At 36.6% G+C, this 21,518-nt stretch overlaps 1 protein-coding gene across 4 annotated transcripts in view; it reads right to left on the reverse strand.

Annotated features, from left to right (window-relative positions):
* The window catches only part of atrx (ATRX chromatin remodeler), a 193,945-nt gene that overhangs the window by 112,628 nt on the left and 59,799 nt on the right, over positions 1-21,518 (reverse strand). For all 4 annotated transcript variants that reach the window (XM_059976858.1, XM_059976855.1, XM_059976859.1 and 1 more), the window contains 5 exons: positions 13,483-13,613; positions 11,838-12,020; positions 11,530-11,641; positions 8,898-8,994; positions 1,871-2,077 (listed from right to left, as the gene is read on the reverse strand). In XM_059976858.1, the coding sequence (XP_059832841.1) occupies positions 1,871-2,077; positions 8,898-8,994; positions 11,530-11,641; positions 11,838-12,020; positions 13,483-13,613 (730 nt within the window). The remainder of the gene's footprint in view (positions 1-1,870; positions 2,078-8,897; positions 8,995-11,529; positions 11,642-11,837; positions 12,021-13,482; positions 13,614-21,518) is intronic.

A 21,518-nucleotide genomic window follows, 5' to 3' on the forward strand; every position in this document is an offset into this window, starting at 1 on the left:
ATAGGTAATATTTTTAACTGGGCAAACTGCTACTGTTCAGACAAAACACTGTCATTCATTATGTAAACAGTTATATCCTGCCCATAAAAAGCAGAAAAAATTCCAAATCCTCGGCTTCAAATTCCTAACCTGGGCCCAGAACTGAAATCCAGAGCCAAGGTGGACTTAAAGTAGCACATAAATGAGCCTGGCATCAAGGAGTCCCAATAAAACTGAAGCTGATGGAAATTGCCCACTGTCCCTTAGTTTGGCTGTTGGAGGGCAAACTTAATCCCAGAACAATGTTGCAGGACTTTCTCAGGTAGGTGGTGCCCTAAAATATTCCTAGCTGCTTCATCAAAGACCTTCCTCCCTGCCAACCCAACTGCATCTGCTAATCATTCCCTCCCTATCTGGTTATATCACATACCAGCCTCCTTCAAACCTCACACTTATACTGCTATATAATGCAATCTTCCCTCATTGTACTGATACAGGGACTTGATTTGTACCATACAGCTTTTGGCTCCACAGATGCTATTTGACCAGCTGAGTTTTTCCAACATTGTTTTACGCTCTTCAATGATCATCTGTCCATTCAAAGTCCAGAAGGTTCACTGCATTCTGGAGCACTCAGCTCTATTTGCACCCTTCTCTGTAAGGACAAAGTCTGAGCCCACATTTAATACTAAATTAAATACAAGACTGCACTGATGTGAGGCAGTTAAATTCATGCCACACAAATGCCAACGATGACTTCTAACAAATCAGACTAACAAAGGTTCAGTCACATGGTATTTGAAATGAGGTAGTAAAATGGATTAGACACTAGCTTTATGGAAGAAGCCCGACAGTGGTTGTAGAAGGTTGGCTCTCTGACTGGAGGCCTGTGATTAGTGGTTTGTCACTGGGATCGGAGCTGGGTCTGTTGTTGCTTGCTATCTATATTAGCAATCTGGATAATAATGTGGCAAATTGGATCAGCAAAATTGTGGATGACAGCAAGATTGGGTGTGTAGTGGATAACGGGAAGAACTATCTACAGCTTGCAGCAGGATCTGCACCAGCTGAAAAAAGGGTCTGAAAAATAGCAGATGAAACTTAACTCTGACAAGTGTGAGGTGTTGTACTTAGGGAGGACCAACCAGGGTAGGTCTTACTTCGTGGGCGAAGGGGTACTGAAGAATCAGAAGGATCTAGGAAACAGATCCATAATTTCTTTAAAGTGGCTTCACAGGTGGTTAGGGTTGTAAAGAAAGCTTGGTCTTCATAAATGGTCACATTGGTCTTCATAAATGAAAGTAATGAGTACAGGAAACAGGATGTTATGTTGATGTCATGTAAGACGTTGGAGAGACATAATTTGGAGAATTGTGAGATATTTTGGTCACCTACCTACATGAAAGATATAAATAAGATTGATATCAGAGAACGTCTCCAAGGATGTTGCCAGATCTGGAGGAGCTGAGTTATAAGGAAAGATTGAATAGGTTAGGACTTTATTCCTTGGAATGCAGAAAACTGAGGGGAGATTTGACAGAGGAATACAAAATTATGAGGTTATAGATAGGGCAAATGCAAGGCAGCTTTTTCCACTGAAGCTGGGTGAAACATGAGGGGGAGGAGAAACTTCTTCACTCAGAGGTAGTGAGGGTGTGGAATGAGCTGCCACTGCATCCAAGTGGTGGATGAAGTTGATATCAAAATTTAAGAGAAGCTGGATGGGTTCATGGATGAGAGGTTTATGGGGGCTATTATCCCGGTGCAGGTCGATGCAAGTAGGCAGATTAATGGTTCAGCGCAGATTAGATGGGCCAAAGGGCTTGCTTCTGTGCTGTAGTGTTCTACAACTCTAACAATGTTTGTAAGAAATTAATTTATATTGCAATACCTCTCTCAACCTCTGCCTCTCTTTTTCTCTATCAGCAATGCGCTTTCTTCTATCTTCCTCTTCTTTTAGGGCATTTTGAGTCTCCGTTCGCAAATTGACATCTTTCAAAATCTTTCTTATCTTCTTCCGACCTTTTGCAGGGGATTTTATATCATCTTCATTTTCTTCATCATCACTATTACTTTTATCACCAGATTCTGAGTTGCTCTGCAAAATAAAACAAATGTTATCTGGTCTGATAGTACAATCCAATTCCATGATTTATTGTAGATTAAAGAAAGACACATACAATTACAAGAGAAACAACTTCATTATGTGTTGACTGTTTTCCATTTGCTTTTTTAAAAAAAATGTTCAAGGGGAGGTATTACTAAAACATTAAAAAGTTTCATCAACAGACAAAATCCAAAAGTGATCCAAAGAAGTGTTAACATGCAAAACAAAATAGATCCCAATCAGATAAGGCGCACATGACAAAAAGCTGATGAAAGAATGATGATAAGGAGCATTCAGAAGAAGAGAGGGTGGGTGTGAGGTCTAAGAGAATGGGGAGGGGTAATATCAGAAGTTGCTTTCACAGCTATAACACACATGCCAGTAGTGGAGCAGTTAAATTAAAAATGAGTAAATATCCAGGTTATTGCTAACACAGACCTGTTCTACAGAGTAATATTTTGCTAAGTCCCAAGCATGAGATTTTGGTGAGGAAGGATAGAAAGTCCAGATCTCGGTGGAACAAAGAAGACCTAATAGGATAGTAGTTGGTCTAAACAGTAGAGACAATGTAGGGAATGTCATCAAAAAAACAAGTATGCATATAAAAAGCATTACAGTAATCATAGGTGATCCTAGAGTTTGTAAAGACTGTTCAAATCAAACTAAAAATAATAACGCAGAACACATATTCCTACAGATGATCTGAGATTTTTATGGGCAAGCATATTAATGAACAGGGATAAGTTAATAATCTGTTCATGCAGTATCTCTAGGGAAAAACATACAAAAACAATAGAATTTGACATTAAATTTCCAAATGAGGCTGTCTAATCTGAAACAAGAGCTCTGAATCTAACAGGGAAACTGCTGAGGTTCCTATGATAAGATTGAGGAATTCATGTTTTTCAAAGAATAGGTAATGCCAATCAAAGTAGGGAGCACAACAGGTGTTATGTTACTTTCTGGTTCAAAAACAAAAGTGAGACAGTAGTAGCTAAGGATAGCATTAGATAAAGTGAGGATCTAAAGTTGCCAAAAAAATAGAAAGAGTTGGGTCAGTTTAGAATTTAGCAACAAGACCAATAGACTGATTAAATATCAAAAATGGAGTCTATTAGTAAATAAAAGTAGATTATAAAAGCTTTTATAAATATGGTAAAAGAAAAAGACTAGCTTGAGTCTCTTAAGAGAGTCAGAAACAAGGGAATTTAGAGTTTGGAGTACACTCTATAGACCAAATGGCCTAACTTTCTCCTTTATTTCATGGTCTAGTTCACAATTAGAAATAAAGAAATGGAAAAGCAACTAAACAAATCCCAGGTTTTCTTTAAAAAGAAGAGAATACAAATAACTTCCCTGTTGTTTGAATTTATATATTAACCATCTTGATGAGAATACAGGTGGCATGATTAGTAAATTTGCAGATGACACCAAAATAATGATGCAATGGACAAAGAGAGGTCATCTAAGGTCAAAACAAGACGTAGATCATCTGGGATGGTGGTAAAAGAATGGCAGATGGAATTTAACTCAGACAGATCATACACAGAGGATGGCAGGGACTTGGGGAGCGTTGCTGAACAAAGCAACCTAATTCTGTAAGAAAACAATTCTGAACATGGCAACATAGGTAGACAGGATGATGGTTTATGGCATGTTTGACTTTATTGGCCAGGGACTGAGTACAGGATCTGGGATGTCATGTTACCATGGTGAGAGCAAAGTTTAGTACAGTCGACCCTCCTCATCCGCGGGGGATTGGTTCTGAGACCCCCCGCGGATACCAAAAAATGTGCATGCTCAAGTCCCTTATTTAACCTGGCTCAATGTGGTGGTCTTTAGGACCCGGCGGAACACCAGACTGTATTTAACATGTATCAGTGAGGTGGACTTTAGGACCTGGCGCAGCTCTGAATCGCAGGGTTTCTGTTCACGAAAATAATCACGATTGAAAATAAAGTGGAAGTAATATAGCCATCGGAAAGAGGTGAAACACCATTGGTCATTGGAAAAGCATTAAACTACAGTTGGTCAACGACTGGAACAATTTTAATGGAGCATTTGAAAGGCCCTGCCCCAATGAAAGCTACAATTATTACTAAGCAACGCAGTGGTTTAATTATTGAAATACATGTGCCTCTGAAGTGTTTTATATGCATAGAAAGGTAAAATATATACTATATACTAAGACAAATGTTTTACTAACTGAGGCTACATAATACCGATGTACCTGTCCCGACTTCAAACCCAACTTAAAGACAGACTCAGGAACGGAACTCGTTCATAACCCGGGGACTGCCTTTAAATCATCTCTAGATTACTTACAATACCTAATACAATATAAATGTTATGTAAATAGTTGTAATACTGTATTGTTTAGGGAAAAATGACAAGAAAAAATAGTCTATACATGCTCAAACGACGAGTGCTGTTAAGAGAACTTCCGGGTTTTCCTGATCCGCAGTTGGTTGAATCCGTGGATAAGGAGGGCCGACTGTATTATTATGTGTAGTTCTTGTCACATGAAGTGATTAGGGGATATGCCTACCAATCTATTCCATGCCCTCACTTTGGGAAGTCTGATCATGCAGTTGTACTTCTACTCCCATTAGAGAGACTGAAAACTGTAGCACCAGTAGTGAGGACCAAAATGGTTTGGACAAGGGATGCACAGGAGTGCCTACTTTGAATCGGTGGACTGAACTGTATTCAGGGATTCATCTTTGAATCTGGATGAGTATGCTGCTGTTGTTACCAACTTCAGTAAAACCTGTGTAGATGAGTGCATGCCTACAAGGACTTACTGTACATTCCCAAAGCAAAAGCCGTGGATGAACCAGGAGGTACGTCATCTGCTGAAGGCTAGATATGTGGCATTCAAGTCTGGCAACACAGGCCTGTACCAGAAAACCAGGTATAATTTGTGGAGGGCTATTTCAAGGGCAAAGAGACGACTTCGAATGAGGGTGGAGGCGATATCAGATGCATGGCAACTCTGGCAGGGACTGCAAGACATTACTTCCTACAAAGCGAAACCCAATAGCATGAATGGCAGTGATGCTTCACTACCAGATGAACTCAATGCCTTCTATGCCTGCTTTGAAAGGGAGAACACAACTATGCCTGTGAAGATCCCTGCTGCACCTGATGACCCTGTGATCTCTGCCTCAGAGACCGATGTTAGACTGTCTTTAAAGAGAGTGAACCCTTTAAGGCAGAAGGTCCTGATTGGAGTACCTGGTAAGGCTCTGAAAACCTGTGCCAACCAAATAGCGGGAGTATTCAAGGACATTTTCAACTTCTCACTGCCATGGGCAGAAGTTCCCACTTGCTTCAAAAAGGCAACAACTATACCAGTGCCTAAGAAGAATAATGTGGGCTGCCTTAATGACTATCACCCGGTAGCACTCACACCGACAGTGATGAAATGCTTTGAGAGGTTGGTTATGAGTAGACTGAACTCCTGCCTCAGCAAGGACCCGGACCCACTGCAATTTGCCTATCACCACAATAGGTCAATGGCAGATGCAATCTCAATGGCTTTCCACATGGCTTTAGACCACCTAGACAACACTAACACCTACGTCAGGATGCTGTTCATCGACTATAGCTCAGCATTTAATACTATCATTGCCATAATCCTGTTTGAGATATTGCAGAACCTGGGCCTCTGTACCTTCCTCTGCAACTGGACCGACTTCCTAACCGGAAGACCACAGTCTGTGTGGATTGGTGATAACATATTCTCCTTGCTGACGATCAACACTGGTGCACCTCAGGAGTGTGTGCTTAGCCCACTGCTCTACTCTCTATATGCACATGACTATGTGGCTAAGCATAGCTCAAATACCATTTACAAATTTGCTGACAACTGTTGTTGGTAGAATCTCAGATGGTGATCAGAGGGTGTACATGAGTGAGATATGTCAACTAGTGGAATGGTGCTTCAGTAACAACCTGGCAATGTCTGTAAGACGAAAGAGCTAATTGCGGACTTCAGGAAGGGTAAGACAAAGGAACACACACCAATCCTCGTAGAGATCAGAAGTGTAGAGAGTAAGCAGCTTCAAGTTCCTGGGTGTCAAGATCTCTGAGGATTTAACTTGGTCCCAACATACTGAAGGAGTCATAAAGGAGGCAAGACAGTGGCTATACTTTATTAGGAGTTTGAAGAGATTTGGCATGTCAACAAATACACTCAAAATCTTCTGCAGTTGTACTGTGGAGAGCATTCGGACAGGCTGCATCACTGTCTGGTATGGGGGGCTGCTGCACAGGACCGAAAGAAGCTGCAGTCAGCTCCATCCTGGGCAGTAGCCTACAAAGTACCCAGGACATCTTCAGGGAGCAGTGTCTCAGAAAGGCACGATCCATTATTAAGGACCACCAGCACCCAGGGTATGCCCTTTTCTCACAGTTACCATCAGGTAGGAGACAAAGAAACCTGAAAGCACGCACTCAGTGATTCAGGAACAGCTTCTTTCCCTCTGCCAGCTGATTCCTAAATGGGTATTGAAGCTCTGGACACTTTGGAAGCTTTTTAAATAGACAATATTTCTGTTTTTGCATTTTTTTTTAAAAGATCTACTCAAAAGACTAATTGATTTACTTATTATGTTTTAGTTTATTTATTTTTTTCTCTGTCTGCTAGATTATGTATTGCATTGAACTGCTGCTGCTAAGTTAACAAATTACACGTCACATGCCAGTGATAATAAACCTGATTCAGATTCTGAATTAGAGAGGATGTTAAAAAAAGGACTCCTGTATCAAGGTTATCAGGCTGAAACTCAACTGTTTATTCTCCATATTTGCTACCTGACTTGCTGCGTTCTTCCAACATTATGTGTGTTGCTCTAGATTTCCAGCACCTGCAAAATTTCTTGTGTTTGTGTTCACAAGAATGTTGGCTGGACTGGAGGACTTGAGTGACAATGGATAGGATGGGTCTGATACTCCTGGAATGAAAGCTAAAACGCCACCTTCAGAATTTTAAAAATTATGAGGGGCATGTATTTAAAATGAGAAAGGAAAGGTTTGAAAGGGACCTGAGTGGGCAACATTTTCCCCACTCAGAATTGTAAGTATACGGAACAAGCTTCCAGAGGAGGAAGGGTATAATTACAATATTTATAAGAAACTCAGGGAAGCATGTGGATAGTACAGATTTAGAGTGACATGTGCCAAATGCAGGAATTAGCTCAGGGAGGCATCTTGGGTGTTAAAGACTAGATGGGCCTATGAGGTCACTCCCACATGTATATGAAGCTCAGTCTTCTTACAAGGACAACCTATCCACGTCCTTTTGGTTTTTTAATATATTTATCCATCAAAGCAAATTATTTTAATACATTAATATTTCAATACAGGTCATAGATGAATATCAAAAACTCAAAACATTAACTATTGTTTCTTTTCCCACATTTGTACTCTGATCTATTGTGTATTTACAGCAATTTTTATGTCACTATAACAATATCCAATATAGTGCAATTCAGCTGCAAGAAATTGATGGGCTAAGTTTGCTTTCCTTGGAGGACGGGACACTAAAAGAATAATGTTCACACCGTATTTTTAGGGCCCGATTGAGACCACACCTGGAATAGTGCTCAGTTCTGGGCTCCTTACCTAAAAAAAAATGTCAGAGGGAATGAAACTTAACAAGATAGATTCCTGAAATGGAGAGGCTGGTCAACTAGTCCTGCTTTCATTACAGTTTGAAAATAAGGAGGAGATTTCAGTTAAATATACAAAATTCTGACTTGGCTTGACAGGCTGCTGTTAGGAACAATGCTTCTCTGACTGGGTGTTCCACAGTCAGGAGAAATTGTCTGGGTGCAAAGCAAAATATTTAGGATTTAAGTGAAAAATTAATCAGATGGTAAACCTGTGGAATTTGCTATCAACCAATAGGTAAGAGGCCAGGTCAGCAAATATTGCAGAGGTAGACACATTTGTTGACAAAAATCTTTAATGAATCTAGTACTGCAAAGGAGATTTTACAAGATGTTCTACTACTGAAGCTGTTGCTTCATGGCTCCAGTGACCTGTGTTCATTCATGACGCTGTCTTGTGGAGTCCAGATCGCCTTGTGACTGCATGGGCTTACTCTGGCTTCTTTCCACATACTCCCCCCCCCCCACAAAAAAAATATTAACTGCAATTGCAAACTGCCCCTAGAAGTATAATCTGGGCTTAAATGTTGTAAGGAAACATGGAATGTAGGATTACCCATGAATGGCAGCAGAGGCTTTAAAGACTTCATTCCTTTTTCCTTCTCTGGACAGCAGGTTGTTAAGACTGTTTAACACAAGTACCAGAATGTAAAGTAACCAAGCCACTAGAACTCTGATATTTACATATGGTTTCTCTCCAACCATGTTGACAAATTGAGTGGCCATGTTATAAAATTTTTTGTCACTGAGCCAAATATTAGGAAATGCCTAAAAAAATACATTATAGAAAGTCAATAATGCCACTTGTACAGTATTTCAATGCACACTTAATTTTTTTGAACAGCCTATAGTGTTCTAAGTAACTGTCAAAGCTGTAACCAGCAATTTGTCCAGCTAATATGCCAGTTCTCATAAGATGATGTAAATGAAGTATCAATAATTCTCTGCATTGCTTGGATTTCCAGCATCTGTAGATTTTCTCTTGTTACCAATAACTCTTCCAACATATTGATTGCAGTACTGTGGGTTAAATGCAGATTTAAATACTCCAATAGTAGAAAATGTTCATATCATACAAACAACTAGTTCAGAAAAACTCAGTAGTCTCACTTCACAATTAGCACCTATGCAATTACCTTTTCACTTGATGAGTTTTCCTGAACTTTAATTCGCCTTCTTTTCTTTTTCAGCAAGTAGCTGCGCTGGCTTTCCTCTGCCTCTTTTTTTGATGCTCTGAAAAAGGGTGGAAAACAATGCATTTAATTTTGTTCAAACCTTCAACTTGGTAATGCATTTTTTCTGCTAAGCAACAAACTACAGATTTCCCTCATGACAAACCTACATAAGAACTCAGATCTGCACGAGGTAAAGAAAATTGAGTAAGGGTTAATGGACAAGTACCTCAAAGACCAAAAATAACATCATGCTTCAAAATATTATTTGACATTCAATTCAATAACAGGAAGTTGAAAAGCGAAACATAAAGGGCAAGAGGGTAAGTTCACTAAACTTCTCAATGTTCTCTTCAAGCTGTCACCAGCTAGATTATCCAAGTTAAATATCTCACCCGCCCATCCCCCACCCGCACACCACTCCAAGGAACCTTTCTTTTCAAATCCTTTTATTGCATTATAATCAGTTAAATGAACATGTCAATAATAATACCAAGAGAACAGGATTACAATAATAGCTATAACACATACGAACTTAAGTTCCAAATATCATATCTAGACATGTCCACCCAATCTCTTGATAATTGAAACAGGAAAAAGTTCAAAAGATTTGTTCAAGAGAGAAAAAAACAAACAAAAATCCCCTAAACTAAACAGAAAACAAAACAAAAAACTGGGCTGCCATAATTTATTATAATTATTCTGTCCTTGACTCTGTTCCTCCTTCCATAAACTGTTAAGTATTAGGAAAGAGGATTCAAAAAAGAAAAAAAAATCAACTGAAGTTATATGTATGGAAATATTGAATAAAAGACTCCCAAGTTTCCTCGAACTTAATCGAGGAATTAACCATGCCACACCTTATTTTTTCTAGGTTTAAACAAGCTATAGTTTGAGAAAACTATTGAAGTGTAGCAGGGGGATCAAAATCTTTTCATTTAAATAAAATGGATCTTCTGGCCATCAGCGTAACAAATGCTATCAAACAGCAGGTTGAAGATGATAAATAACTAGAATCAATCATTGGTAATCCAAAAATTGCAGTAACAGGATGGAGTTGTAAATCAATATGTAAAACTGCTGAAACTATCAAAGATGTCTTTCCAATATTTTTTCAAAAGAGGGCAGGGCCCCAAAGCATATGGGTTAAAGAAGCATCGTCAGAGTTACATCTGCCACACATAGAATCTATATGGGAATAAAAATGGGCTAGTTTGTCTTTTGACATATATATTCTATGAACTACTTTAAATTGTATTAAAATATGTCTAGCACACATTGAAGAAGTATCAACTAATTTAAGAATCTTTTCCCATTCTTCTATGGATATACTTTAATTTCTCGTTCCCATTCATTCTTTATTTTCTCAGATACACCTGAAGGGATTTTCATGATCAAATCGTAGATAGTTGCTATTACACTGTTTTGTAAGGGATTTAAACTTAAATTTTTTCCCTTAATTTCAGCTTGATATGACATCGGAAAGGCAGGCAAAATAACATTCAAAAAATTTCAAATCTGTAGATATCTAAATAAGTGCAATCTAGGCAAATTGTATTTATTAGCTAACTGTTCAAAAGACATAAAACAGTTATCTATAAATAAATCACCTTTGAGAACATCCTCCAATTTGCTTCCTCACTGCAACCTTCTAACATAATAGATGTTGAGTTGAGATCTCGTCTTTGGAGTCTATTGTGGTTCACACAAATAAGGCCTAATAATGGGAGTACTTAATAGGGGGGTGGAGTAGGGGAGAAGTAGCAAAACAACCGTTGCCTGTATACTAAAGCTTCCACTGATTCCACTGGTGACTGTTTTAAAGGTCTTGATCTTTAAAACACTTCTCCCTCAGATAGTCGAGTATGTGTTGGTGAGCTTTAGTATCTGCCTTCACTGAAATGCAGTTCCTGACACAAGGAAAGTTGTCCTCATTTTCCAGAATCTTGTTTGTCAAGGGACGGTGTTATCTAAGTCAAGTGAAGCAACAGAGGCACTTAGTTTTGCCAGTGCTTGAAAATTCCTCCAGCTCCAGGAACAAGTTTGCGGTGACTTGGAACTAATGAAGTGCAAGGACTCTTGAAGTCTGTATACTGTACCTTAATAAACTGAAGGTGAAGTGACCTTACATCTAGAGTGGAAATTACATTCATTGAGCAGGTTTGGATAGTTGTCTAGATTAATCCTACACGTTTGGGAGGTGTATTAGAAGTGTTATGCAATACTGCAGCAAGAAATTAGAGGTTTGGAGCAATGGTGTATCCTTGCTTGACTTTTTCTGCACTATGAATTGCTTTGTGGTGAAAGCATTGATTGGAATCATAGCATGTGCCCCATACAGCAGGAGTCAGAAGGTGGAGACATTGTTGCAATGGGTTAAAGAAAATTTCCCTTTCTAGCGCAGGAACAGCTGCACTTTACTGGCAGTCTGACCGAAAGCAACAAAGACCTAGTATCAAACCTAAGATTACATGGCTTGATGGTCAGTGAAACACTATGACACAGTCACCCAAAGGAAAGGTCTGTACAATTCATTGCAAAAAAAAAGCTTTTTGCTAGGCAAATACATTAATTTATTGAAAAAGAGATCACCTACCTTGTCCTTGGACGTTTCCGTTTATCATCAGAATCACTTTCCTCTTCACTACATTGAGATTCCTGAAAATCAGAGTCACTCTCTTCTTCAGTAGTACCTTCATTACTACTTACTGAAAGTAAAAGTATATGAGATCATAAAATTTATCATTTAGCAAGAAAGAATTAGATGTAGAGATTTCCAATAGGAATCATACTAAATACCAAGATCAATTCAAAGGCAGTAAATCAATGTATTACAGTACATTCAAGGATTCTTCCTAAAACACCATGATCACAACGTTTATAATCTACACATCATCCATTTACCTTTCCTTCTGTTCTTGCGCGTGCCCTCCTTTGCTCCATCTTTGACTTTGACTTTCTTTTCATTTCCAGATTCACCATCACTCATTGAGAGTTTATGCCTCAAGAGCCGATGCCTATAACGTGGCTTCTTTGTCATTTCAAAGTCAGAGTCTGAATCTGAGTCAGCTTCAGCTTCCTCTTCATCTAGTTTAATTAAGGACAAATTGAAAATTAGATGTTACTCAGAAGTCACAAACAAGAGAATCTGCAGATGCTGGAAATCCGAGCAACACACACAAAATACTGGCAGGGTTTCGGCCTGAAACATCGACTGTACTCTTTTTCATTGATGATGCGTGACCTGCTGAGATCCCCCAGCAGTTTGTGCATGTTACTGAAAAGCATCATTTTGGATTTAAGTTATTCATTTCAGTTTTAGATAGTTATTATTTTGTTTAGAATTAAGTCAAATGGAAGACTGTTGTTTGTGTTTTGATTGTGATCCAGGGAGTCAAATAGTAACTCTTTAGTTTTCTACATTTTAGTCCATTCAACTATGTAAGCAAGGTTCAAAAGAAAATTCTCAAGTAAAGACATTTTACGGTAATTATAAACCTAAAAAGAAAATAAAAAGCAGAAAGAGACAAAAATCAAAAGTCATATAGTCAAAGTGTAAGTCAGCATGGAAATTGGTTCTTCCTCACAACTGATCTGTGCTGACCATAGCACCCTCTCTGCTAGTCCCAGTTGCCCAGATACAGCCCATAATGCTCCAAGCCCTTCTCCACATACTTATCCAAACGCCTCTTAGTAAGATGCTGCTTATTTTGTTCAAATTCTAACTCTTTCTAAGTCATAGGCAAATTTTAATTTGTGGTTTTAATTCTAAAAAATGCAAGCCCATATTTAATTTGATGTTAATCTTAAACCTTTTAAACTTTAAATCAAAGGTCACTGAAATGTCAAAATATCCTGCCCAATTAAAATAGCCTATTTTTAAAAAATACTTTCAAAAAAACATGCACACTGGTCTCTAACTCAGCGAGCTGCAGATTCATGAGCCGTTCCAAAAGCAAACATCCTTTTCAGATAGATGCTTCAATACAGTGCTGAGGAACTGCTCAACTGCTGGAAATTTCGAACGTATAAACTGGAGGATACAATTAGGATTATAGACCACCTTATAGAATTGCTGAAATGAGAAACAGTACTATTTTGTACTCTTTCATGTAGTACCACGGTCCTGAAAAATGTTGTCTCGTTTTCACTGTGTTATGGTCGAAATGACAATAAAAAGTGACTTGACTTGACTTGATTTGCCTTGTATCACAAATAACTGCTACCAATTAATTTTAACAGATCAATTTTTTTGAGAATTAGCTTGAGAATTTCGTGAAATTTGTTGTGCCAAAATTAAACACCGATTTTTACAATTTAAAAGCTGCAAGATATTTTAGGAATTCCTGAAAGGTACTTTAAAATTTTTTTTGTACGTACCACTGCTAACTTGTGTTGTCAAATGTAGGACTCAATGTAAATACAGCATTTTGATATTTTAGCTTGAAAAGCTTATTATTAATGCAAAAACACTGAGAAAGTAGGACAAATAACACATGTAAGACTGAGTGAATATTTAGTACAATTCTTGATCATTTCTTTTGCTTACCATTTTCTTCTTCATCTTGTTCATTTCTTTGGTCAGATTTCTTCTCTTCTTCAGATTCTTCCTCTGAAGATTTATCATCATTAGATGATAAATTTGCATTTATTTCTGCCAATAGCATCTTCTTGGCAATTCTGCCAAAAGAGGGGGGAAAAGGTTGAAGATATTACACTGAAACCTACATTAACAGTACCATTTAAACAGTTCTTTGTAACTAGATTATTTTGTGTGTAAAGATTCACATTAAATCACAATTAATTTTCGTAAATTTAAAATTTTAAATCAGGAATAGGGGCTGTGGTGAATGCAAGCAATAATTTGAACACAGTATAGATTTAAATGTTAGACAAATTCAAACACATTTATACTAATCAGTAATAATTCTTGTTTAACTCAAGAAAAAGTAACAGTCATTAAGAATTACCCAACAGCGCCTGATACCATAAGATCCAAAATCAAAATGGGAAAAAGTTCTTCAGGGTACTTATGTTTCATGACTTATATGAAGTTATCAAAATTTCACCAAAATAATTATCCATTTTGTAAACACTATATTGTTGCATGTAAAATACTTTGATATAATCAAAATCAAACATTTACATTAACTAATTTAGAAGAAACAAAATTAAAGAAAGAACATTAACGTTTATTTCGAAACAATGCAATTCCACTCTCGTCCTTGTTATTTCCTTTTCCAGTTTCATTCAAGGCACATTTGATTGACAATATTTTACCAGTGCTCACAGTTACACAATTAGTTTAGAATTTGATCAATTCACTATTCTCATTCTTTTAAAAATTCAATGAAGCATGAATAAATTATTTATAAATTGAAAAAAAACCCCTAGAAACCAAACACTAAAAAGGTGGATGCAAATGGGAGGTAGTGCCAGTAACAGGAAAAAGAAAAGGCAAGAAAAACGCATGAATGAACTTATCAAGCAGTTTGCTGGATGCTCAAGTTACCCTGAAAAACTACACAACCAATAATGTACACTTTTTTTTAAAAGTGCAAGTAAATACAGCAATGTATTTATGAAAAGCAATATCTCACAACCAATAAATAGAATCATTGGCCAATTTATAATTTGTGAGGGCCCAGAAACAAAAAAAGGTGGTCAAGAAATTTTTTACTACCTCAAGTGTTAAGGGATCGTTAATATGTTCCAATATTAATAAAACAGTTCAAGGAATGCAGTTCTGCCAAGAATGCACGAAAACACAGGCAATGGTTATGTACTTAAATCTTAACAGCTTAACTGAAAGGGTAGAGTACTTCGAACTGAGTTTTTTTTACACTGCAAAAGGATATTGCAAATAATCCTAACTTAAAAACGTTCTATTTCTATCTAGTTTATCTAGACAATAAGAAATTGCGTAACTGAGATAAAGGTTTCTCAATGCCTCAGTGCACAAGTTATGAAAGGTTATCAGGCAGGTCCAGCAAGTAATCAGGAAAGTTAACAATATTATGCTAGGGGAATTGAATTCAGAAATAGAGAGGATTTTCTCCTGTTATGTGGAACACAGATGAGACCACACCTGTAGTACTACACACACTGTTAGTCTCCTTAATTACAGAACAATGTTTTGGCATTAGAAGTTCAGGACAAAGTCTACTTGACTAACACCTGAAATGTGCTAGATGGTTTATGAGGAAAGGCTGGATATGTATCCACTGGGATTTAGAAGAATGATAGAGAACTTGACTGAAACTTGACTAATGGCCCTTGGCAAGAAGATATGGACAAGATACTTCCTTGTGGGAGAATCTAGAGACAGTGGTCACTGTTTAAAACAGAAAATAAATGTTTACCTATTTAAGACATAAAAATAACCCCACCCCCAAACATAAGTATTATAAATCTTCAGATTTTTCCTGAAAGGATGGCAGATGCAGATTCTTAGTTCTTTTTTGAGCAGTAATTAATATTTCAGAATCAAAGTGGTAGAAGAAAGATCACAGGGTGAATGTGGTGGATAAGTTACAATCACATCTACAATTATTTTATTACATAGTGGAATATAGCTAAATAACCAAGACCATCAGGCCATAAAGCATAGGAGAAGAATTTGGCCAAGTGCCCTAACCTTGTTCTTAAATTAGCAAGCGTTCACATTCCAGTCCAAAGAACAAATTATACAAAAGAGAATAGTTTTTTAAAAAGCTTAAACCTAAAAATAAACTTAAGACAACACAGGTACTGTCACAATACAAATCAAAATTGATTAAGAAAATGGTTCAATCTTTCCTCATGCAGTGTCTTTAAATAGCCTCAAGAGGGAGTCAAAGCTCTAGCAAATAATGGACTTCATGCATTAACGTGTTTCATTAAACCTTCAAATCACTCATACATGCTTTTGTGTAAATGTGTTATACGATTTGAGTATGGTAAATACTGCGGCATTTCTAACTACAAATCTATTGCTAGCATTATACAGTTATAACCTGTAGTTGCATTGGTCCACCATTTCCACACGGACCATCAAGCATGCATTTACACAAAACCCTACATCAATCCCATTATGTTCTCCATACATTCCTATCAACTCAATTTAATAGCAAATTAACCTTCCAACACACGAGGATTGGGAAGAAACCATAAAACTATAAGACAGAGGAAAAGTTTAGGCCTTTCAAGCCATTGAATCTGCTCTACCATTCAATCACGGCTGATTTATTTTCCCGCAACCCCATTCTTCAGCCTACTCCCTGTAAAATGTGTCACCCTTACTAATAATAATCTATCAACCTCAACTTTAAATATCTGGCTAAAGAAAGTTCCCTTCATCTCTGTTCTGAGGGGATGCTCTTCTATTCTAAAACTGTGCCCTCTGATCCCACTATCAGAAACATCCTCTCCATTCTGATTTCAATGAGATCCCACCGCCACCCCACATCATACTTTAAATTCCAGTGAGTACAGGCTCAGAACCATCAAACATTCCTCAAATATTAACCCTTTCATTCCCAGGATAATTCTCATAAAGCTTCTCAGGACCCTCTCTTCCAATGCCAATAGATCCTTTCTCAAATGGGGCCCAAAAGTGATCACAACACCTCGAATGTAGTCTGACCAATGCCTTATAAAAACCCAGCACTTCTGTACATCTTTGCTTTTATATTCTAGTCCCATTGAAATGAATGCTAACACTGCATTTGCCTTCCTCATTATCAACTCAACCTGCAAGTTAACCTTTAAGGAATCCTGCACATTTTCAATTTCATGTATGGCACATTATCAAAAACCATGTAAACCACATCCAGTGACTCTGTCTATCCTGCCTGGGTTTTCTCAAAGAATTCCAACAGATTGGTCAAGTAAGTTTTCTTTTTAAGGAAACCAAGCTCATATAGCCTATTTCAACAAGTGCCTCCAAGCACCCCGAAACTTCGTCCTTAATAATGGACTCTAACATTTTGTGAATCATTGAAATTAGGCTAATTGCCTGTAATTTTCTATCTTCTGCCTTCCCTTCTTCTTGAAAGGTGGAGTGACATTTGCTATTTTCCAGTCCTTTGCAAGCATTCCAGAATATATTATTCCTGAAAGATCACTAAGGATGAAGCTACATTAGCAGTATCATTGAGTCCTCCAATATAAAACAATCACTGTTATTTGTGTTAATGCTCTTTTTTTAAAATTCATTAATAGTTTAAATGGTGAGGCCAGCTAAATTACATTCTTAAAGTCTGTCTACCTTCACATCTTAACATCATTCTTCAGTTGGCCTCTGCATGTTTCTACCAAGTATAAATAGCAACAGTTCTGCTTTCTTGAATGCACCTGGCACCATAACAATGCATTATTTTGAAATCAAAGGGACCACTTTTAAAAATCTATCCCTAGTGCTAGAGTTTTTTGCTTAATGCTGGGGAGATATCGCTTATTCAACCAGGCAGGTTAGCAGACTTCAACTGTTCTTTTCTGTTGAATTTTTCCCAAAAATGACACTTAGTAAAGCTACAGAGTTACACTCTTCATACTCAAATCAACTTAATCACTACTCCCTTGCTTTGCTTTCCCCACCAAAAAGAATTTTAATCTGAACAGCTAGCTACTCACTGCAGGGAAGAATCACTTTCACTACTTTTATTATAAGACAAGCTATAAATTATCTGTAGGTTTTTTATCTCTGCACCTGTTGTTAATCAACCTTCTTCAGCCTGAGGATACTTTCCCTCTCTGCTACAAGCTCAATATTCCACATAATCCCTGCCAACAGTGAGCACCTAATTTCTGTTTGGTGTGATGATATTTCTTTGCAGACTCTTACAGCTCTAAGTTACTACTTCTGCACTCAAACGATTAATAATATTGCATTTTCAGCGCTAATAATCATGAAACTTCATCTTGTGGTTCCACAGAACATCTTTTATATTGCACACAACAGTAAACAAAATATCCAATTCTGTACAGGATTTTGTTTTGTTGCTGTTTATTTGGCAAGAAGAATTCCTCACAAACTACTGAAACATCTTTAACATATGTGGGGCTGTATCTAAAAACTACTAAACCCAACTTTAGTGTCAATATATTTGCACTGGTATTTATTGTGTGTGCAGGAAGGAAACACTTCAGCCAATATGCTACTTGCACACTGAGTTGACCCTTCAAAGACAGCATTCTATGAGACAGAAGCCACAGAAATTTTCTCTAGACACCAGTAATTCTAACAGCTCAAATGGACAGATCATATGAATATTTTCTTCTGTTAATAGTGGTATTACAAATTATAAAAAAGTCATTTTTAGCACTGAATCACAATTTCAATCACTTGTGCATTTTGTCTGTGATTTTTTCAAAGATGCAAAATAATTTAGTTCAAAAATCTTAATGCTGCAAAAAAGTATTTAAAAAAATATGAAGAAACAGCTCCAGCAACACAAAACTAATTTGGGGGAAATCAAACAAAAAAGTGATTAAAAAAAAAATCCCAACTGTTGCTTCAAAGAAAATAGGTAGTTAACATTCCAGACTGCTAACCAAGAAGTGATACTCGAAATGTAGATTATTAGCCACCAATAATATGCTGTAAGATGTCAACATTTAAAAAAAATTATTGCCACTGCACTGATTCTCAAATGATTTGCTAATTGACCAGATGCACTTGCAGTCCCAAGGCCAATCTCACTTTTTCATTCAATGAAATGTATCTTGATACATGTATTAATATAAATACCATGATGAGTTTTGAAATTGCGCAAGGAGTTCCTACTAGAATAGAAAGCAGCCTGGTTTACAGAACTATACCATGTGATTTCAAACCCATCACTGTTTGTGTCAGTACTTTTAATGTTTCCTTCAGGTACTTAAAGTTTATTAATGCCACAGCGTTATTAATGTTTGTTAATAATAGCACCTTTAGAACATTATGAGGCATATTTATAGTTGTTTTAGGGATTCATTAGGTGCAAAGTAGAGGACCTTAGTAGCAACCACAGTTTTTAACATTTGTGAGAAGTATCTACTCCTCTCGTGGATAATGAGGATTAAATGTAATTCTATAAATCTTGCACAGAGGGATTCATTATTTATTAGTGAAATTAAAGAATCCACATTTAGAATTGTGTGAAGATAAGTTTCTGATGATAATACAGAACTAACCACTGCATCAGTGGTAACTGATAATCTTGGTAACCTAGGAACACTAATGCATGCAGCATCTTAAATCAAGAGAGAGATCTAATTACTTAAGAGTACACCTGAAGATCAAAATAGCTGAGTTTCCTTTGTCTTATGCTTTCTTTACTTACACTGTAATAAAGTGTGATGATGGGCAGCATCGTCTGGTCTTCAGCATTTTCCGATTCCTGAGTTGGCCATCAGACTGAAGCTGATACTTTCACTTCAAGTCAACTAATCAGCTGCTTAGAACCCAATCCATGGCATACAGTGGGCAACAAATGCTAGTTGTCACTCTTCAGTCAATTGACCCAATCATCGTCCATTTGGCTTCGGGTTCATTTAAACACATCAGGTAGCATACTGTGCATTTCAAAAATCAGTGAATCTGTGCAAATTCCTTGTGAATCCATTACACAAAGGCCAAATGTGCAAGAAAATGGAAATATGGTTCCCTTCCCTTTCAACCATATGAGTTCAGGAATGCAAGTTTGACCCACAGATGAAAGAGCAGATTTCTTTCTACAAATTTTCTGGAAACGATGCAGCAGCCAAGATTAGTGCCAAAGTCCTCATCTTCAACACAAGCTGAACTGAAACAATTTTTTATGGGTAAAACCTCTGACTATAAAAGTAATTGCTTCAGATCAGATTCAATCAAGTTCTGCCACTTTTAATTTCTCAATAATATGCAACAAAAAATAAATGCAATTTAAGCAGCAAATACACAGCACAATATACAAATATTGAAGTATCAAAGAAATTCACTGGAATTACTTGACAATAATTCAATATGCATAATTCAAACTTTCAATTGCTTGTGTAAAATGCACTGCCTAAAATGTGAAATTGTCAAATGTTTTAATCACATGCTGAAATGATGAGAAATTAAGAACTGTGAAGTACTCAACCCTCTTTCCTGCATTTCACCATGGAGTGATTATTTCACAAGAGAATTATTTTTTAATCTTGGAATTATACAAATGTACAAAAGATTTCATATATATCTGATATTACTGAATTAAATACAAATTCATTTTCCAAGTTTACATATCTAATCTTGAAGTTTCACCAAGTAATACAAGAAATCAGGAAGCATAGTAATCTGCACAAGGCAATAAATTATGGTTAAAGCTATATTGCCCCAGAAGAATGAGAGAACTGAACGACGCGAGCACAACCACCTCAGGTAACCACTGTAACAAAAAATAATTGCTTGATTGCGTACTTGATAAGAACACCAAGCACTTCAATACTCAATTATGATAAAATGAAAATAAATTTCTTGCATTTTACTACTGTCAATTTCAAAGTAGATCTTCTAATGGAAATCTTGACTTATAAAATACTTAGTCACTACATTGTAATATTCAAAATATGAACATTGATGAATGTAGAACATTTAAAGTAGATCAGCTGAAAACCTTATGTTCTGTACTACATTTTCACCAGTCCAAGTATGCAATATTTCAATCAACCTTTACAGTTCTGCAGCTCTATTCAGAAATCTGAATTTAATTATGAAACTCAAGCTTTAGACATATCTGAAACAATCTTTGAAGTAATGAAAGTAAGAGATAAATTGTACATTGAGGGGGCAAGAACCAAACTAAAGTGAAATAATTTTCTAGGTGAAAAAAAGTTTCTTGTCCAATGTTGTTCTGAAGACTGTGACATTTTTTAAAAATTCTGAAATGCACGCTTTTTCTAGTATTTTCCATTTAAAACATCTGAACATAATTAGGGAGAAATCACTTGGAAGTACTTTAGGGCCACCAAGACTCATGATAATTTAGTTTTAGTAAATGTGGCATGCTAAGCCATAGGAAATAGAACCATGTTAGCTTGTATCTCTAGCCTTTAGTGTTAACAGCTGTGCAGACAATGAATCATTGAATGTTGCAGCAGAGAATCAAGACATTCACCTCACCACTAAATTTTTCTCCATTTACAAATGCATAACTTTCAGCAACTAATTTTCTTTAATAACTTAATGATTTCATCAATAATCTGAAATTCTATATTCCAACTATCTGAAAAATTATAACTCTTTTCCACTGATGATAAACTTAATATAAACTTAAATTTATAATATCCTACCAACTAATGAAATCAATTTATACAATTGCCTTAGCTCAGCCCTCAGAATATTTCAATTCTTCAACAAATTTAAGACTTAGAAATTATATATTTTTTTCAAATCTTTCACTCATGGCATAACCAAAATTATAAATACATTGCGCTCCTAATTAGATCAGTTTTCTCTGAGTGCTTATTGATCTCAGAGTAGTCTCCACTCAGAATAATTTATTTTCCAGTAATAATTATACTTACAAGCGAGCACCATTTTTGAAAAAGGATTTAATGATTAAATTTAACTTACAAATATTTTAACAACAGTCTGTGTTTCTA

This window comes from Hypanus sabinus, chromosome 8 (genome assembly GCF_030144855.1).
Source record: "Hypanus sabinus isolate sHypSab1 chromosome 8, sHypSab1.hap1, whole genome shotgun sequence".
Classification (NCBI taxonomy): domain Eukaryota; kingdom Metazoa; phylum Chordata; class Chondrichthyes; order Myliobatiformes; family Dasyatidae; genus Hypanus; species Hypanus sabinus.